Source organism: Chiloscyllium plagiosum, chromosome 10 (assembly GCF_004010195.1).
Source record: "Chiloscyllium plagiosum isolate BGI_BamShark_2017 chromosome 10, ASM401019v2, whole genome shotgun sequence".
Classification (NCBI taxonomy): domain Eukaryota; kingdom Metazoa; phylum Chordata; class Chondrichthyes; order Orectolobiformes; family Hemiscylliidae; genus Chiloscyllium; species Chiloscyllium plagiosum.
This window is the reverse complement of record NC_057719.1, coordinates 74389714-74410029: the sequence shown is the minus strand read 5'-3', so window position 1 is coordinate 74410029 and position 20316 is coordinate 74389714. Positions and strand designations below refer to the sequence as shown.

At 39.5% G+C, this 20316-nt stretch overlaps 1 protein-coding gene across 1 annotated transcript in view; it reads right to left on the bottom strand.

The window, feature by feature from the left end:
• dcaf5 (ddb1 and cul4 associated factor 5) overlaps positions 1–20316 on the bottom strand; it is a 100825-nt gene that overhangs the window by 52976 nt on the left and 27533 nt on the right. The window contains exons 3-5 of the mRNA XM_043698096.1: positions 11771–11807; positions 10203–10339; positions 8108–8237 (exon numbers count right to left, since the gene is read on the bottom strand). Of these exons, the coding sequence (XP_043554031.1) occupies positions 8108–8237; positions 10203–10339; positions 11771–11807 (304 nt within the window). The remainder of the gene's footprint in view (positions 1–8107; positions 8238–10202; positions 10340–11770; positions 11808–20316) is intronic.

Genomic DNA, 20316 nt, shown 5'->3' with positions numbered 1-20316 from the left:
CTCATTGCTGGTAACAGCAACATAAACCTCATGTTGTCACTTTTAATGTCATCTCATTTCTCCTTAATTGTGGTGCCCAGAATTACCCACAATACTCCAGGTGAGGCCTAATCAGGGATTTACAAATTTAGCAGTGAGCTCATTGCTTTTATAAGGGATATGGGGCGGGTACGGTCTGTTTCCATGCTGTACATCTCTATGACTCTATGACTATTCCTCTACTTAGAGATCCAAGTAAATCATATGTCGAGAATACATTATGTGCTAATTTTTCCTTTAAGGACATATAGGCCAACCGCTGTATCCACGGGTCCGGTTTCCACTGTTTCAGTTACCCGCGGTTTACCGTGGCCTGAACATATTACAGGGAACATTCCAGAACCAGGAACCGGGGGCTGCCGGGAAGGTAAATTTCCTATTTAAATGAATGGGTTTGTGACTATCCATGGTTTCGGGCTTCCGCGGTAGGTCTTGGAACGTATACCCCGTGGGTACCGGTGGTGGTGGTGGGGGGGGGGTGCTACTGCAGTTTGTCTTCTCTGAATATTTTCTACTGCTCTATTTTCTATTCTTCCTTATCCTACAATCACCTTTTCTAATCCACTTATGGTAGCTCCCTTAACTTACTAAAATGAACTCTGACCAATAAAGTACTTGTACCTCCAATTCTGGTTAAAAAAATTTCATTGCAATTATGCAATCTTTTACTAGTTCTCCCTCATGTCCTTTTCAAAAGATCTTTCTCCTCTCACCTTAAAAATATGCCCCTTAGTTTTGAACTCCCCTATCTTAGGGAAAAGACCTCTGTTATTCACTTCATGATTTTATAAACTTCTAGAAAGTCACTCCTCAACTTCCTACGCTCCAGTGAAAACCAGATGTAACTCCACTTTCCTTCTTGCTAGACTTCATACATTGAGAAAATTCTCCTACACCAATACATGAGAAATTATTTATTCTCTGACCAGAACTTCATGATATAAATTGCATAGAAACAAGTTTCTTTTTACTATTCTATTCCTGCTAGAGATCTTTGAAGCTTACCAATAAACCCCTTATCTCTCTATATAAAAAGAATGCCCCCAGTGCAACAGCTGTTCCTCAACTCAGGTCAAATTATCTGGTAAATCCTCCAGTAAATCCTCTTTAGACAAGTAGCACCCTTAAATCAATATCACCACACCTACTCCACCCCTGCCTTTTTTCATCATTTTTGGAATAATTTGTAATCAGGATTATTAAGAACGCATTATTGAGTCTGTTTGAACCATGTCTCCATTAATGCAGTCACATCATAGTTCCATGTGACAACTGGTGCTACAATTCTTGTAATCTTATTTGTTAAAGTCATTAATTTACTGACAAATTTGTATCATCTTTACCACTTCTGCTATTTTTCTCCATCTGAGCTAATCAGTATTTGGAATATTTCTAATTTTACCACTGTTCATATCTATTTTGCTCATTTTCGCTCCCCTGTTATCTTCGGGTTACCTTCTCTCAATAAAATTAGCTTGATACCTTCCCGGCCACATTAGTTAACCTTTCAAGTGACATTAGCCCAGGCTCAGTGTAGGTGCAATCATTTTGTCAAAGTGCCCTCTCTCCAGAGCCCAATCAAATACTTCAAGAATCCAAATCCCCCTCTCTTGAAGTTCCCCAACATTTACCTGCACCATCTTCCTGTTTCTGTATTCTGTAAGAGCAAACCTGAAATTTTGACTTTTGGAGGTCTTTTTTCAAAAAACATTTTCATTGAGAAATTTTTTCTTTACAAAATTATACATTTACAAAAATATAACAATTTAAAATTATAACAACAATTACAATGAACTAACTACTACCCCACTCCACAAATCAAAACTATACTCACTACAAATCAATAAATAAGTAAATAAATAACGCCACTCAATGCACACACACCAAAGCTCCCAACCTTCAGAAGTATTACTTATTACACCCCTTTTAATTCAGGATTCTTCCTCTCAGGGCACAAGGCTCACTAACCCTAATCATCATGGCTAAACAAAGGCCCTAATTAAAATGGCAGACAAATCTGCTTCCAGGTAATTCAAAAAGGGAGGTCCTATTTTTAACCTTTTCCTAATTGCTGACTGACGGTCCTCAGAAATGTTTGAACACTGATCATTAAATTCTGGATGCCCCTGTTTCCTCATAGAAAATCTTGACTTGGTGATATTCTTCAGCTTGGAAACAGGGAGACAACATGCCATTGTGGTAATCACAAAGGAATAATAAAAATGTTTGTCCAAGTAACTCGCTAATGAAGCCTCAGACAATTGCAAATTTTGCCCTTACTTGCTCCACCACCGTGTACAGTAAAACTTCCCATGACCATGCGAGACCTTTGTTTCTGCATTCTTCCAAGATAAAATCAATCACCCTGATTTTCAAAATTGAAAACAGGTTAGTGAGTGCCACTAGCCTGAGGAACCTCTGCGATGTGCTTTCTATCTAACTGGTCTAGTAGTCACCTAGCCCCTCGCCTCTTGCATTCTGTTGAAATGCACATTTGAGGAAATGTTCAGGCTCCCAGATGCATGGCACTGAGTTCAAGCAATTGGTGCCAATCCTGCATATTTGTGAATTATCCTAAAGTTTTCACACAGAACTGGACATGGGTTCAGTAAGTCCAAACTTCAACAAGAGAGAATGCACTCATCTCCTCTTGACATGCGTAGCATTATCATGGCCATGGTTGCTAAAGCACATAACAGAGCTCTCTAAAAATCTAAAACTCACCTGAGACATTAACCTTCAAAATTTATAGAAACCAGCCATAATATTCTGCAATGTGATAACAGCAACTTAACTATAGGTGTTAGAAATTACAATCTAAGTCAGAAAAGAAGACACAGATAAGTAAATCTCATGGCTGAAAAGCCAACAACTTCATAAAATGAATCCACCAGTGCTCCCAGTCCATGGTAGGTAAATAATGTTTTTGAATTTCTTTCCCAAATCTTCATGCTCCTCTTACTCTAAATCATTGCTCTCCCTGACTTTCAGCCATTCTAACTTTTATCTGTTGTCCTCTCATACATTTAGTTCCTCCTTGCGCTCTTGCACCCCACTTGCACTGAACCTACTGCCAGTTCTTTCAATTTCATCTCCTGTCCTTCTGCACAACTTCCCCTCAGCATCACTAACCTTCATGCTATTTTTCCTCAGGGCTGCACCTTTCACTCTCTGATTTGGCCACCAGCACCGATGCTTTCAGCTGCTGTCCTCTTGCACCGGTTTCCTCTCAGGCTGCCTTTCTCACCTCACATTATCATCACTAGCACCAGAAATGAGATGTACTGGACATTGCATCATGCTCTATAATCTCCCTACCTCTTTTGATACATTGAAGATTTTTCTTAATTGGTCTCCATGCAAAAGCAGACAGCTGCTTTCCATTTCATTATTCATTAGTCAAGTTAGCCTGACATCCGACAGATCTCTGCTTACTAATCAAGAAACAAAAAGGTCCACAATTGTCCAAAAACACTGGGTGAACTAGTTTGGGTGCCCAAGGCTAAACAAATTATGATGTCATCCTATGACATGCTGGCACTGTCGAGTAGCTGGTGCAAAGATCAGTAAGTATTACAAACCAACAGAATTATGGAAATCAATGATAATTTTTAACTTTCCAAACATAGACTGGGACTGCCATAGTGTTAAGGATTTAAATGGAGAGGAATTTGTTAAGTATATGGATGTATCTATTAGAGAAGCTGCAAAGTTTGACCTACTCTCGGAGAAATTAGGCAGGCCAAGTGACGGAGCTGTCAGTGGGGGAGCACTTTGGGACCAGGGACCATAATTATATTAATTTTCAAATAGTGATGGAAAAGGATAGACCAGATCTAAAAGTTAACTATCTAAATTGGAGGAAGGCCATTTTTGACAGTATTAGCCAAGAAATCTGAAAAGTTAATTGGCGATGGACATTTGCAGGTAAATGCAATGAGGGGTTGCGATGGCCTAGCAGTATTATCGCTGAACTGTTAATCCAGAGATCCAGATAATGATCGGGGACCTGGGTTCGAATCCCACCACGGAATTAAGAGTCTAATGTGACCATGAAACCATTGTTGATTGTTGGAAAAACCCATCTGGTTCACTAATGTCCTTCAGGGAAGGAAACTGCCATTCTTACCTGGTCTGGCCCATGTGTGACTCCAGACCCACAGCAATGGAGTTGACTCTCAACTGCCCTCTGGGCAATTAGAGATGGGCAATAAATGCTGGCCTAGCCAGCGACAGGCCTGATCCCATGAATGAATAAAGGGACAGCTGGAAAATGGGAAGCCTTCAAAAATGAGATAGCGAGTCTCCAGAAACAGCATGTCCCTGTTATGGTGAAAGGCAAGGCGGCTAGATGTAGGGAATGCTGGATGACTCACGAAAATCAGGTTTTGGTCAAGCAAAAGAAGGAAGCATATGTCACGTATAGACAGGAGAGATCGAATGAATCTTTAGAAGAGTATAAAGACAGTAGGAATATACCTAAGACAGAAATCGGGAGGGCAAAAAGGGAACATGAGATAGCTTTGACAAATAGGGATAAGTAGAATTCAAAGGGATTTTGTAAATACATTAAGGATAAAAGGGTAACTAGTGACAGAACAGGGCCCCTCAAAGATCAGCAAGACAGCCTTAATTTGGAATCGCAGAAGATGGAGGAGATACTGAACGAGCATTTTGTATCTGTGTTTACTGTGGAGGAGGACATGGAAGAGAAAGAATGTAGGGAAATAAATGGTGATGTCTTGAAAAATGTCCATATTACACAGGTGGTGGTGGTGCTGGATGTCTTAAAATGCATAAGTCCCCTGATTACGTGTACCCCAGAACTCCTGAGGGACAGGATTTACATGTATTTGGGAAGTCTAGGACTGATTAGGGATAGTCAACACGGCTTTGTGATTAGGAGATCATGTCTCAGGTAACTTGATTGTGTTTTTGGAAGAAATAATGAAGATGAGGGCAGGGTAGTAGACGTGATTCACATGGACTTCAGTAAGGCGTTTGACAAGGTTCCTTATGGTAGACTGATTAGCAAGGTTAGATCACATGGAAATAGACAGGCAGGAGGCTGGAAGAACACAGCAAGCCAAGCAGCATCAGGAGGTGGAAAAGTTGACATTTCGGGTGTAAACTTTCTTCAGGACTGGGTTGGTGTAGGGGGAGCTGCAGATAAAGGGGGAAGAGTGGTAAAGTGGGGATAGGTGAAGACAGGTCGAGGGTATAACCTGGTTGGTCACTGGGAGGAACGAATCTGGTTGGTGGGAGGGAGCAGTGGAAGGGAGAGAGGGGAACTGGGAAGGGAGGTTATTTGAAATGTTGAGTCCTCCGGGCTGTAGAGTGAGGTGTTGTTCCTCCAAGCTGCAGTTTGGTTCATTGTGGCAATGGAGGAGGCCAAGGATGGTCATGTCGGAAAGGGAAATAAAATAAAGATATGGAGGTCCGGTCAGCCTCTGCAGGTCTGGCCGAGATGTTCGGTGAACCTTTCCCGGAGTTTACGTTTGATCTCCCCGATGTGGAGAAGACCACACTGGGAGCACCTAATGCAGTAAACTCGGTTGGAAGAGAGGCAGGTGAACCTCTATCTCACCTGGAAGGATTGTTTGGGGCCCTGGATGGAGATGAAAGTGGTGGTGTACTGGATGGGTGAGGAGGGAGAGCTGATGTGCTGGCTGGCTGCAGGTTGGCTGTAGGACCTGGGGTGACCCTTGGAAATGTAGTCCAAGTTTTGGTTGCAGAGTAGGCGGAGCCAAAAGTGGAGGCAGAAGCTGGAGGGAATACAGGGAGAACTCGCCATTTGGATACAGAATTGGCTCCAAGATAGAAGACAGAGGGTGGTGGTGGAGGGTTGCTTTTCAAACTGGAGTGCCACAAGGATCGGTGCTGGGTCCACAGCTTCTCATCATTGATATAAATGATTTGGATGTGAGCATAAGAAGTATAGTTAATAAGTTTGCAGATGACACCAAAATTGGAGTGTAGTGGACAGCGAAGGTTACCTCAGATTACAATGGGAACTTGATCAGATGGGCCAATGGGCTGAGGAGTGGCAGATGGAGTTTAATTTAGAAAAATGTGAGGTGCTGCAATTTGGGAAAGCAAATCTTAGCAGGACTTATACATTTAATGGTAAGGTCCTAGGGAGTGTTTCTGAACAACTCCTTGAAAGTGGAGTCGCAGGTAGATTGGATAGTGAAGGCGGTGTTTGGTATGCTTTCATGGAATACAGAGAGAACTAGCCATTTGGGTACAGAACTGGCTCAAAGAGTGGTGGTGGAGGGTTGTTTTTCAGACTGGAGGCCTGTGACCAGTGGAGTGCCACAAAGGTCAGTGCTGGGTCCACTACTTTTCATCATTTATATAAATGATTTGGATGTGAACACAGGAGGTATATAGTTAGCAAGTTTGCAGATGATTCCAAAATTGGAGGTGTCATGGACAGCGAAGGTTACCTTATAGTACATGAGGATTGTGAACAAATGGGCCATGGATTGAGGAGTGGCAGATGGAGTTTAATTTAGATAAATGTGAGGTGCCGCATTTTAGAAATGCAAATCAGGACTTATACACTTAATAGTAAGGTCCTAGGGTGTGTTGCAGAACAAAGAAACCTTGGAGTGCATGTTCATAGTTCCTTGAAAGTAGAATTGGAGGTAGATAGGATAGTGAAGGAGGCATTTAGTATGCTTTCCTTTATTGGTCAAGCATTCAGTATAAGAGTTGAGGGGTAATGTTATGGCTATACAGGACAGAGATTAGGCCACATTTGGAATATTGTGTGCAATTCTGGCCTCTCTCCTATAGGAAGGATGTTGTGAAATTTGAAAGGGTTCACAGTGGCAGTGGTTAGCACTGCTGCCTCACAGCGCCAGAGACCCGGGTTCAATTCCCGCCTCAGGTGACTCTCTGTGTGGAGTTTGCACGTTCTCCCAGCGTCTGCGTGGTTTTCCTCCGGCTGCTCCAGTTTCCTCCCACAATCCAAAAATGTGCAGGTTAGGTGAATTGGCCAGGCTAAATTGCCCGTAGTGTTAAGCGAAGGGGCAGACATAGGGGAATGGGTGGGTTGCGCTTCGGCAGGTCAGTGTGGACTTGTTGGGCTGAAGGGCCTGTTTCCACACTGTAAGTAATCTAATCTAATCTAAAAAAAAGATTTACAAGAATGTTGCCAGAGTTGGAGGGTTTGAGCTGTGGGGCTGGGGCTGTTTTCCCTGGAGTGTCAGAGGCTGAGAGGTGACCTTATAGAGGTTTATAAGATCATGAGGAGCATGGATAGGGTAAATAGACAAGGTCTTTTCCTGGGTTGGAGGAGTCCAAAACTAGAGGGCATAAGTTTAGGGTGAGAGGGCAAAGATATAAAAGGGACCAAAAGGGCAACATTTTCTCACACAGGGTGGTACGTGTATGGAATGAGCTGCCAGAGGAAGTGGTGCAGGCTAGTACAATTGCAACATTTAAAAGGCATCTGGATGGGTATATGAGTATGAAGGGTTTAGAGGGATATGGGCCAAGTGTTGGTAAATGGAACTAGATTAATTTAGGATATCTGGTTGAATTGGACGAAAAGGTCTGGTGTGTGCATCTCTCTAACCCTAAGTTATGCATGCTTTATGTCAGATTATATCAATTATTCTGTGAATTGACAATTATGTACCACACAACAGTTTATAATTTCTTGTAGCTTTCTGTTAAAGGTAAATAAACACATAAACATGAATAAAACTTGCATTATTCCATTTAAACATTCAAACTTTTAAACATTGGTTTCCTAAATACCTACTGCCCAATTTGTCAGCTGAATTTGTTGAATACCAGAGACCTTTGAACTAAATACCATGTAATAATCCATTGCAGAGGGTATCATTGTTCTTTTAATTCATCTCAGCAAAAATTACTGAATACAAAATGCCATATGCAAAATTTCGACAAGCTCCAGAGTTGTAAGTTGCCTTCCAACCCCTCTCAACCAGGTAGCATTCACATTGACTGGCAGCTTTATAGCTTTCAACACAACTGGTTCTTACAATAGGGCAAAAGTTCAAAAAAGACCCGCCAAAGCTGAGAATTAGCTCACCTTCGAGGCTTGCGGATGTCCCACAGGCCCACTCCTTCTTTAGAATTTGCAGTAGCCAGAAGTCTGGGCTCAACAGGGTTAAACATCACACTGTGAAAGGCTGAGGGGTAATTTGCCAAACAAAATGGTTCTGGAAAAGTGAGACACAACTGCAGATTAATGTTTGGAGATGAGGATTAATGTTCCATAAGAAGTTTCACTCAGGATATTACTTTAAATTTTTGGTAGAGAATGGGTAATCAGAGTGGCCCCAGATTTGCTGCAAAAGACCATCTCATTAGATTTCAGTTCTGGTTGCACTTCTTCACTCACACTAGAGTTTGTGCTGCAAACTAAACTAATTGATAAATCACCATAAGCAAATAAATTTAAGGATTTGAATGGCTCACTGAGTAATGTTTTTCCTTGAAGTTAATGTAAAAGAAACAATCTCAGTGATTCTGCTAGACACAGAAATTGGATATTTTCTAGCAATTCACAGCATGTTGACTTGAGGAAGCAGTATATTAACGGTTGGCTATTTACAAATTATACATCCTAATAGTTTGGGGTGGAGAGAGGGGCACAGGCTGAATGAGGCAGATGGTTTCTGCCAAGTTCGATGAAGCAACTGTTTGCAAACATAATTCATTGCATATCATTTTGCAAGTCAATTTAACTTGCATACTTTTTGGATGATTTATTTGGCACATATCGAATAATGGAAATTTAAATCAAACTTGTCTTTAGAGGATGATTGTTTCCAGTAACAGTAAATAACAGCCCCAATAGAATTTGCAGCACAAATATAGAAATTTCTTGTCACACATGGGGAAGAAGATGGAGAGTTCTTGAAAAGCAGACAAGTGCATGTCTAGCACTTGCAGCTTTTACACAATTCCAAGATTTTGGATTTGCAATTCAATCATATTTGTACCTGAATCAGAAAGAAAGAGTTAGATTTCAACGGAAACCTACAGCTCTTCAGCAAACATATCAGCATAAACATTTCCATTGCATTTCCATTTTTGTTGCCATATTGGATAATGTGGAAAGCTCAATTACAAAAGGTGAAAGGTATTGCACTAGATTTGATCTGTAATTTAAATAATATTGACAAAACACAAAGTCAAACAGTCTTGAATTTAGCTCTGATATTAGAAGATAATATTCTCAAGCATTTAATCCAGAGACCAATTTTTAGTAACATTTTCATTAACAAAAATAAACAAATAAAGAACAAATGATGATTGCTAGCTGATATACTTCAGTTATCGGGTGGAAAACTGATAGGTGGTATATTAACTGCAATGAATTGCAGTTTGGAGATAGTAAGGACTGCAGATGCTGGAAGTCAGAATCGATAAAATGTGGAGCTGGAAGAACACAGCAAATCAGACAGCATTGGAAGAGCAGGAAAGTCAATGTTTTGGGTTAGGACCCTTCAGGAGGCAGTTTTTTTGGATCAATATAAATGTGGAAAAGCCTCAAGACACTTCATGGAAGCACAGCAGAAAATAAACTGATTTAAAATGGGGTGACTGAACATTTGTTCAGAGCTGAAAGTAGACTTCAAGGAGAGTGGAATGGTTAAAAAGATGCAAAGGGAGAGAGTTCTAGGGCTTCTTCTTGTCTTCTTTTTTCACTTATCTTGTATAATCTTCAGTCCTTTCAACTAGACCAGAAATAGCTTGCAAAGAGCAGAGTTTGTGGAATCCAGCTGAGCTACTGAACAGAGACCATTAAAGTCCTGTGAGATAGCCCAGAAATAATCATGTTGATTAAAAAAAAAACAAAAAATAAAATCACCCTATCTCTGATTCTCTTACACATGCACTCAAGGGCATTGAGGTCACAAATACCATAATCAATGACAGCAATCATCAGCTCAAGATAAAGAACCATTCGACTCCAAACCATATACATGTTCTCTTGAAAGACAGAAAAACAGATAAATACCCAAGCACTCCCATTGCATCTTTAAAATGTAAAAACACACACACGTACAGTGACTGCTATGTAGGCAAACAAAGCATGGTTATAATCTAGTTAACAGAAGCTTAGTACATTTCTTAAATTGGATTATATTATGCACAAGTCAATTCTTAATACTTGCCTCCATGTGAATCTCGTATATCCCAGATAAGGACTCTGCCATCATCTGAAGAACTAGCAAACACCTTGTCATTCACAGGGCTCACAGACAGGCCATATACAGCATCATCATGGGGAAAAACATTCACTATTTCTGTGCTGAAAGAAAATTACAGGTAATGAAAATTTGCACTGTTAATAATTCCAGCTAAGCTGTTAACTGTGGAGGAAACAACAAAAAAGAATAATTAAGCTCACATCACAACAGATAGAACGAGAGACAGCACAACATTGGCAACAAGTAACAATGCGTATAAACATACAAAAACCCCGTATAATCTATTTGCCACATATGCAAAACAACAATAATCTTCTCATCTCTCAAAATACACAGCCCTTTTTCAGAACATCTTATGTAACTTTCCCATTTGTACTGTTAAGTAAATATTACTGAGTCATTCTTTTAGATATTTTTGAATTAACTTATCCAGAGATGTTATTATACACCGCTGCAACAGACAGGACTTGAACGCGAGCTGCCAGGCTCAGAGGTAGGGACCTCTTATCAAACATCAAAACTGACTATGCAGTAAACCCAAAACCATTCAAGACAGACTGAAAACAGCAGCCCAATATCTATCAGAAAAATTACATGCAACTGCTGAACTATTAACCACTGAGCACGATTTGAATATTGAAAATAACATTCAAAGCTTTTGGGTAACACCAAACAGATAACATACTTATTCAAAACTGTCTGCTTCACAGATCAGTGCACTCAAAACATTGTTGCCGAGTAATCCAAGTTCAGTATTTAAACTCATGTGGCTGACTGAGTATGCACAGCTGACTGTCAACAGGGCAAACACTATTTGAACACTGGCCTATTCTTACTAAATATTGGCACAACTATACTTGAAACTAAGGATTCTAATCTTTATTCTGTCAATCACTGGATCTGCTTCCTCGAATACAGCTAAATGGTACACTAGTTTGTGTCATACCTTGAGCTGACGAGCAAATCTCACATCCAGTTAGTCATCAGCAGTGTCAAGTTTAATCTCCTGAATATCATCCACTGCACGCATGCTCCCACTTCAGCCCACAATGTTGCCATCTTGAAGTACTGTCAATCTCCAAGATTCCATTTTATAACCCATCAAGAACTCTATTGTTTGCATCTTACCCTGCACTGAGTCCAAATAGTCCATCACTTAATTGTCAAGAAAGGGACATCAAGATCACATCCAAGTTAGGCTGGCATTCATCAAAATTCAGACTGGCACAGACTAGCTCCAACCATCTTTATTAAATCAACACAACTTAGAACACAAAAATGTGATTTGCACATTCAGGCATGAGTTTCAAACTGCTGAAACTAAATAAACAGATCTTCCTAAACAGCACAACTCAATCAGGAAACTAGAATTATAGTGCAATCTAATTGCTCCCATCACCCTATTAGTTGTTAGCTTAACAATTCCTGTGAAAGGTTTTTGCTTTTCTCTTTGCTTGCTTCTTTGGACTTTATTGCCCTTTTATAAATGTTGTGATGCTGCTTTACATGGAGCTTATTTTTTCCTTTCTTACCTTTCAACATCATGAACAATCACTTGCTCATCATTTCCTACAAAAAGGAAAAGAGAAAGGACATTAACCTTCAACACAATAAGTTTGTTCTAAAGATGCTGTTAGAAATACCGTTTTACATAAGAGGTGTCTCTTTATGCATACACCAACTACAAGGTTATAATGACCACAAGACCAATGGTGAAGTCATGATTTCTTTTGTATTTAAAATATGGTCGCTGTCGCAAACACCAACCACAGTGCCGTACATTATTCCAAAATCTTAAATAATTGAATACATAATCATCATGCAGCTTTTTGTCCACAATACACCTCTGGTCTGTGGTTTTAACTATCATCTGTTCAGTTTTGCTACCTACTGCACTGGGTCACTTGATGCCAAATTTCATTTCTGGTTTTGACCAGCTGGGTGTCACATAGTAAAGTTTAATAATGCCTCTCTCTCCAAGCCAGTTTTTAATTTTTCTCTTTGACATAAATGCGTTCCTCGAGATGGATTGCTCAAGCCTCCCAAAAACTAGGCTGCGAGTTAACACACTTCAAAACTTTAGAACATTCGATATCGGTTCAGAGAAACTGCTAGAGATTGAACAGTGATAAGCTGTAAGATACTCACATAGAATCAGCTATGGAGTCAGCTATTACGAGGGGGCGTAGCTTTAAATTAAGGGTGGTAGGTAAACGACAGATGTTAGGGGTAGATTCTTTATTCAGCGAGTCGTGAGTTCATGGAATGCCCTGCCAGTAGCAGTGGTGGACTCTCCCTCTTTATGGGCAGTTAAACGGGCATTGGATAGGCATATGGAGGATAGTGGGCTAGTGTTGGTTAGGTGGGCTTGGATCAGCGCAACATCGAGGGCCAAAGGGCCTGTACTGCGCTATATTTTTCTATGTTCTAGAATCATACAGCACTGAAGATATTCTTTGGCTCATCAAGTCCATATCAACGTAGCTACACTAATCCCATTTCCCAGCACTTGGCCCACAGCCTTGAACATTATGACATTTCAAATGCTCATCCATGCACTTCTTAAAGGTTGTGAGGTCTCCTGCCTCTACTGCCCTCTGAGGCAGTGCATTCCAAATTCCCACCACCTTCTGGATGAAATTTATTTTTCCTCAAATTCCCTTTGAACCTAGTCTTTAACTTAGATTAGGCTAAATCCTGGTGAATGCCCTTTACACTATCTACAGTGCAGGGACTGATGAACTGCATGACTGACTTTATTTAAAAATAATAAAAGACACGGAAACATTCCAGCAGAGCTCCATGCGATTGAAAATGCTATGGAAGCTGAAGATCCAAAATAAAAATTGTTGGAAAAAAGCATCTGTGGAGAGATATAGAGAGTTCCACAGAAGAGTCATATTGGACTCCAAATATTAACACCGCATCTCCCACCATGGATGCTGTCAGACCTGCTAAGATTTGAGCACTTTTATTTAATCGGACTTCTTTGTGGCCTGCCTGCACATGTCCAGTCAGATTGATTGGCAGGCAGAGCTGCAGCCATTTATACCTTTAACAATTTTAGGCACTACATGTAAAGTGCCTTAAAGGAAAAGATACAATATCCTTTCTTTACGAAAGGAAGTTAGACTATTTACCATTACAAGTCAACCTAGAAGTGGCTATAACATAAAAGTAATTTTCTGAAACCTGTAGAACTCATGGTGATGGTTTTGTCTGGAGATGATAACTTCCATCCTCGATACTGTCTGCCATTTTGACTTCTCAAATTGCTTTTTCTATTTTGTTTTCTTGGAAGCCTAGTCTTCTTATATTTGCTGCTTCAATGGTTGCTTGGGTTCTTATATACCCTACTTCATTTCTCTAACCAGAACACCATTGCTGACATTTATTTCTGAAATGATCATCTCCTGATTGGTCTTCCATACCTTGTTATGAGTGCAATGCATGCTATGTATCTCCACCTGTTTTTACAAGGCTGTAATGTCCTCAAATGTGCTCTGGGTTCAAGCCATTGTTTCTGCAGTTGCTCATGCTAAGCCTGATCTGTGTTTTGTCGGAGTTGTGCAAGTCTTCCAGCAGATGGACAATTGCGTCAATGGATTGGTGATGCACAGTTTGTAGCTCATTGTGCTTCCTTGCTTGGTCTTTCAGCCCTTCATTCATGTTTGAGGTCGAAACACAGACATCCCATAAAAAATCTTGTTCATTTCCAAGATGGTATTCTCAAGTTTACATTTATCTGAGCTGGTTGTTCACCGTTTTGCTCTTGGAGTTTCATTTTCCTCTCCACAGCACAGAACTGAGTTTTTAGTTTCATTAATTCAGCAGAAAGTAAGACATTCCATTCTTTTATCATCCAATTCTACAAGTGCTTCTTGAATGGTCTGCTGCAGTTTCTAATGCGTCTTTGATAATTGATTGATCTCTGATTGTGACAATTAATTATTGAGCAAGTACCATCAACATTAACAGTTGAATAAATAACAGCTTTTGTTATATGAAATAGGTTGCATCAATGTTGAGTCATGCCATTTGCTTTGAAAAATATCCCAGTTATATTCTAAAGACTTATGAATCAAGTAGTAGTTAGTATGCCTAATTGTGTATTTCATTTAGGCAATATCTAGATGTACTGCAACACCTGGAAAAAAAACAATTTGAAGGCGTATTTAAAGTGAATTATATGTAGCTGGTTAAGTAATATATCTTGCTAAGAATGAGTTTGCAAAAGTGAGGATAATTGACCCAGGCCACAATGCATAAGGGCAAGTTGTCAAGAACAGTGTAAATGAAGATCAGATAGAATTCCTATTCCTAAACCTAAATGAGAAATCATCAGATTTCTGGGGATGCATGGCTTTTATCAGAAATATATACCAACTTTAACACCTCAATGTCGAACACCTCTAACAGATTTATTACAAAAAATAGGTAAAGGCAATATTGTCAAAACGTATGTCAAACAGTTTTTACAATCTAAAGGAAATCCTAATGGATGAAATTGTGTTGGCTCCCCCTGTCTTCACTGAGCCTTTTAAAATGGCAATTGATGCAACTGACTTGGAGGTCAGTGCAGTTTTATTGCAAGATGACAAATCAGGAATAGGGAAGTCAGTGGGATACTTTTCTAAGAAATTTCTAACCAATATTAGTAAGTATACCTACAGGAACCTCTGGCATTGTTACTGGTTGTTAATTCAATCTTATAAGAATTGCTCATATTGCTGGAAAAGATAATGTAATTGTAGATATATCAAGAATTAAATGAAGCAGAACAGGTTGAAATTTGAAAGGAAAGATAAGGATAAATTGTACCAAACCTAGCACAAAGGATGATTGAAGGACTTTTTTTGTTTTTTTTTCCCCTCATAACCTGTCATGTTTACCTTGAGATGAAATGCATTTAAAAATAGTGATTCATCTTATCAAGGATGGATAAAAAAAATCAGCTGGGAAAATGTAAGTGAGGGCTGTTATGTTGCAGAGAATGAACCAAACTTTTTTTTCATAATAACTCAAAGGAAAAATGGAGCATAATGCTTTTACCTAACAGTTACATAAAGGCAAGTAACCTTTGGAGAAGTTAGATTTCATACCTTTGACAGCCTGCTGACACCAAATGGCTTTGAATTGAAATAAAGAACTGCCCAGCAACAAGCTTTTGTACCTATTTGAACTTCCAGTTTTGTAACAGAAATCAGGAGTGTGGTTGTACTGAAACTCTCAAGAGCTGCTAAGCCACTACAACTCTAGTACCTTCTGTGAATGGAAGAAAACCAGCACTAAAAGTCTCTGAAAAGAATCATTTCACTTAAGCAAAGAACCTAGGGCCAACTGACTGGCCACCAAATTACAATTTGCCACAAGCTACAGCAACATAATATCATCATCAAAAGCGACTTTCATCAAATGAAAGTCACTTCATTCCATTCTTGTGGTCTGGACTCGATCCACAGAATTTATTCCTTTCTGCCTATATTTTCTACCCACAATGTTTCTGCAAAACTGTCCTTTGTGAATGAATATGTGTTTGTTTGGATTTAAAGGGGGCATAGTTTAAGTTTCCATGTTAGTAATTAATCTATTTTGCCACTTGTTTGATGATAAGCTTGTTAAAAATAAGTACAATTTTGTTTTATTTATTGATGAAACCTGATGCGAGCTTATTTTATTTTACGAAGTGGTCAAACTCAGAAAATGCACAAACTTAGTGATTAAATTGAACATTCGTAACACCTTGTAGAATAGTAGCACTTGATTTCCTGCACACTCTTGGATGTTGAACACTTTAATAGTGCATGTAGCAGGGATATCTTGCAAAATTGAGCGTTCTAGTTTAGCCCTTCTCAATTTTTTTTCCTGCTGTGACCCCATTTTGAGACTCAAAAATTGTCATGACCCCATGGTGAGAAATGAAGGTAGAGGGAGCGAGGGTAGGAGAAGACTGATGACAGTTGGAGGTGGCATGTTGATCACTGGAGCCTCAGAGCTTGCAACCCCTACTATTTAAGTTTGTGACCTCACTTGGGGCCCCAGCTCCCCACTGGAGCTGTTTCAAGTAGGACACCCTTTTTTTCTAGCTCTTTTCTTTTATACTTAAAACCTGTAAGCTTCATCAACCTGCAAGAATTGCTTTGTATTTTCACACATGCTTTTTGACGCTAACGGTCTTAGATTTGCTAGACAAACCATTCTAGAAGTTTTCACAGGGTTGGATAAAATCACAAACAAACAAAAAAAATTATGCATCAGCTCACTGGAAGTAGTCTACAGATTCTATCAGCTTCTATCTAAACACTGTGAAATTATAGTCAAGGAATACACACACTTCAACCAGCTTGGAAATGGTTTTGCTGTGGACCTACCTTCAGTGGATTTTTTTTTAGCTCTTCAGCTGTTAACCGTGACATATTAAGTCTGCATCATCATTCCAATTGTTAAGAAAATCATAATTTCCTGCTTTCCTGCAGAAACATATAAGTCTAGAAACCATAGCTCTACATGCTGTTAAAAAGTTTTACATTCTGCTAGCAAGTCCGTGGCATCCCAGTTTAATATAGGGAATATTGTGAATATACTGACAAAATGCCCTCACAACCTTCTCTTACTGGCTACTGAAATTGCACAAATGCGACCTATTGTTGCCTTTCAATTTATTTCTCTCAAAAAGACATGTTTTTAAATCATCTAAACACTTAGACTTCTCCAACAGAACATTGTTGTGGGAATAAAGTTAGAGATGCTTTAAATGTCTTAATACCATAAATGCAGCAATATTGTTGCAATAAAGCATTCAAAATGCCAATTTAGTTTCAGAAAGGCTCTTGAACAGTTTGTAAATCTCTTGCCCAAGCTTTTAAATCTAATCAGTCCTTTTAAAATAAGAGGAATATCCTCCATAATTTCTCTTTAGCTTGAAACAAAGTGGCAGAATAGACAGGTATCTTTCCCACATTTTCAAAATGGTGACACAACTTTGAAAAAAAAATCCTGACTTTAAGTGATAAGAGTTTTCTCAGATCTGAAAATAGTTTCCCCGATCTGAATGGCTTGCTTTCGCTTCCAAAACAGGTTTCTTGAAGGTCCAATTTGGTTCTGCTTCCAACGTTCACTTTCAGGGTTTACCTTTTGGGACTGTCAGCCTGCTTCTTCCTTAAAGACATATCTCATGGAAGTTATACTCAGCGCTCTATATTGCTGTTCTGCAACATTACTTTTGACAGTCCTTCTCACATTTTTAATGCACTCTTCACCCAGTTGTTTAAAGCTTTGATGTAGTCAACAATGTCCACTACTGGTCACCACATCAGATTGCGATGGTGGTACAAAGAATCAAATCACTCATGTCGATGGATGGGCTCCTAGCTCAACCTCCGATGCCATCACCCAAGATGGAGTGGGGATGGAGATACATGAGGCACTGGCCCCCCCACAGGATACCATCAGGAGGCAGCCCCAGGGCAACCAAAACCAAAAAAACAAACTTCACTGAGCAGCAAAGACAATAATGAAGCTGTGTGGATGAACCATGAGCTGCCGAAACCTGGACTCAGGAGTCTAATGCTGTCGATCCCACTGCCACAACACGGTCATGTAATAATTTGACAAAATGATATAATAGCTACACCTTCAGGCAAAAAGAGTAATCACACCTTTAATACTACAAAGAGAGTTATATTAAGGCTACAAATAATATACCAGAAACCTACAGTTACGTGAACAGCTGAATATGATGGATAGTGTGGACATGTAATCTGCACGCAGATCAATCCTAAGCATCACAAGGTGATATTATGGTAGTCACCCAACCACATGAGCTTCCTAAATAATGAACAAAATATTTATACAACATCTTAGATATATCCTCGATGGAAATGCTTAGGTGAGATAAGTTGCACTTTGGGAAAGTCACTGCTTAGGCCTTTAAATAAATATCATAAAAATGCACCTGGCCTTGTAGATTAGCAGATTAGTTAAATCATTGTCATGAATAACTACTTATACAGACCACATATTGTTCATTCTTTACAGTCTAACAATACATCCCATAAACATATAATACTCAATTTTCCCCAGATATTTAAAGGTCAAATATCATCTTTCTTGAGCATGACCAAATCATGCTCCTGTTTCCTGTCTTTTTCATTCAAAGCTTATACTGGTTACTCAATAAAAAAAAATACATTAGTAAAAAACTACAAGTTATTGTAATAAACTTCAGTACCAAAAGTGTTATTACTCTTCTGACATCTTCAAAGCACGAGGTATTTGAGAATATGTAGTCAAGTGTCATTCAGAGTTAGCATTTTAAAAACTAAGGGGATATTGTAACAAATTCACAAACCAAAATAAAAGCAGCCAGGTTTTCAACATATCGTTCCAGATCAGCTGTCTAATATCTGCTTGAACTTTAGTCCAGCCATATGAATACAACCTGAACTACTTGGCTGAACTACCATTCGACAATTACTCCCAGTTAATGAATCTTCTCGATTTGAAATTAAAACAGAAATTGTTTGGAATTCTCAAAATACCAAACAGCATCTGTGAAGAGAAAGAGTGACAGTTTAAAGTTAGTGCTTACGAAAAGTCACAATGACCTGAAAGTTTATGCTTTTCTCTTCACTAACGTTGCCATGCCCACAGTGTAGTCCCAGCATTTATTTTTATTAAATTTGCAAAACCTGCATTTGTTCTCAATTTTAAACACTTTGTGCTGCAACAAAGCATGAGCTACTACTAACAGGACTCAACCTTTTGAAATTTCTTTCCATTATTTCCCTGGGTTAACACAACTATCCAACAATCCCAGCCGGCTGCATTTCCAAATGTAATCTTTCAGCCATAATTACCATTTATGCACCTAAATACAGATGGGCTATTTATCAATGCTAACTAGCAATCATCTCAGAGGGAACTTTTGAATTAGTGTTGAAAAACAACCTTTTTAAAGAACCAAAAAAGAGCAGTTACAATCTAAGACATAAACCATCATCATCTAGTACGTCAACCACTATCTATAACTGGCTAATCAGAAACCGAGACATTGTTCATTGCATCCTGATGAGCAAAACAAGCGAGTAACAGACAGACGTTGGATATATGATCTCCATACACTTGCACATGAAGTTAGAATGTGCATTTTTAATCTTGTGCACATGCTAGTTAAAATCAGAAAGGAGAGCACATGTGATTATCACTGGATTACTAAGAGTACATTAATGTCTACATTACTAGATGGTGCCGTAGTCAAAAAGTGTGGCACTGGAAAAGCACAACAGGTCATGTAGCATTCGTGCAGGACAGTCGACGGCTCAGGTATAAGCCTTTCATTAGGCATACGCCCGAAATGTCGATTCTCCTGCTCCTCAGATGCTGCCTGACCCGCTGTGCTTTTCCAGCTCCACTTTTTGATTCTCCAGCATCTGCAGTCCTACTTTCTCCAAATAATTACACACTTGAAGCATGTTTACATAAGGCATTTTTCACTGAAGGCTGGTTTACCCTAACATTTCACCTCCCCACATATTGCTTTTTTAGCTGTCCTTTGCTGATTTTTAAGAGGCTTCTCAATCCTCTGATTTCCCACTAATCTTCACCAAATTATATGCTGTTTCTTAAGCTTTTATGCTGTCTCTGACTTCTCTGGTCAGCCATGATCCTCCCCTTGGTATGCTTCTTCTTCCTTGGGAGGGATTTCTTTCTGCTAAGCCTCCAAATTATCCCCAGAAATTCCTGTCATTGCTATTCCACAGTCTTCCCTGCTAGGCCTTTCTTCCGATCAACTCTGCTCAGCTCCGCCTTCATGTTTTTGTAGTTACCTTTCCGCAATTCTAATATGGGGAGAAAGTGAGGACTGCAGATGCTGGAGATCAGAGCTGAAAATGTGTAGCTGGAAAAGCACAGCAGGTCAGGCAGCATCCAAGGAGCAGGAGAATTGATGTTTCGGGCATGAGCCCTTCTTCAGGAATGAGGAAAGTGTGTCCAGCAGGCTAAGATAAAAGGCAGGGAGGAGGGACTTGGGGGAGGGACGTTGGAAATGTGATAGGTGGAAGGAGGTCAAGGTGAGGGT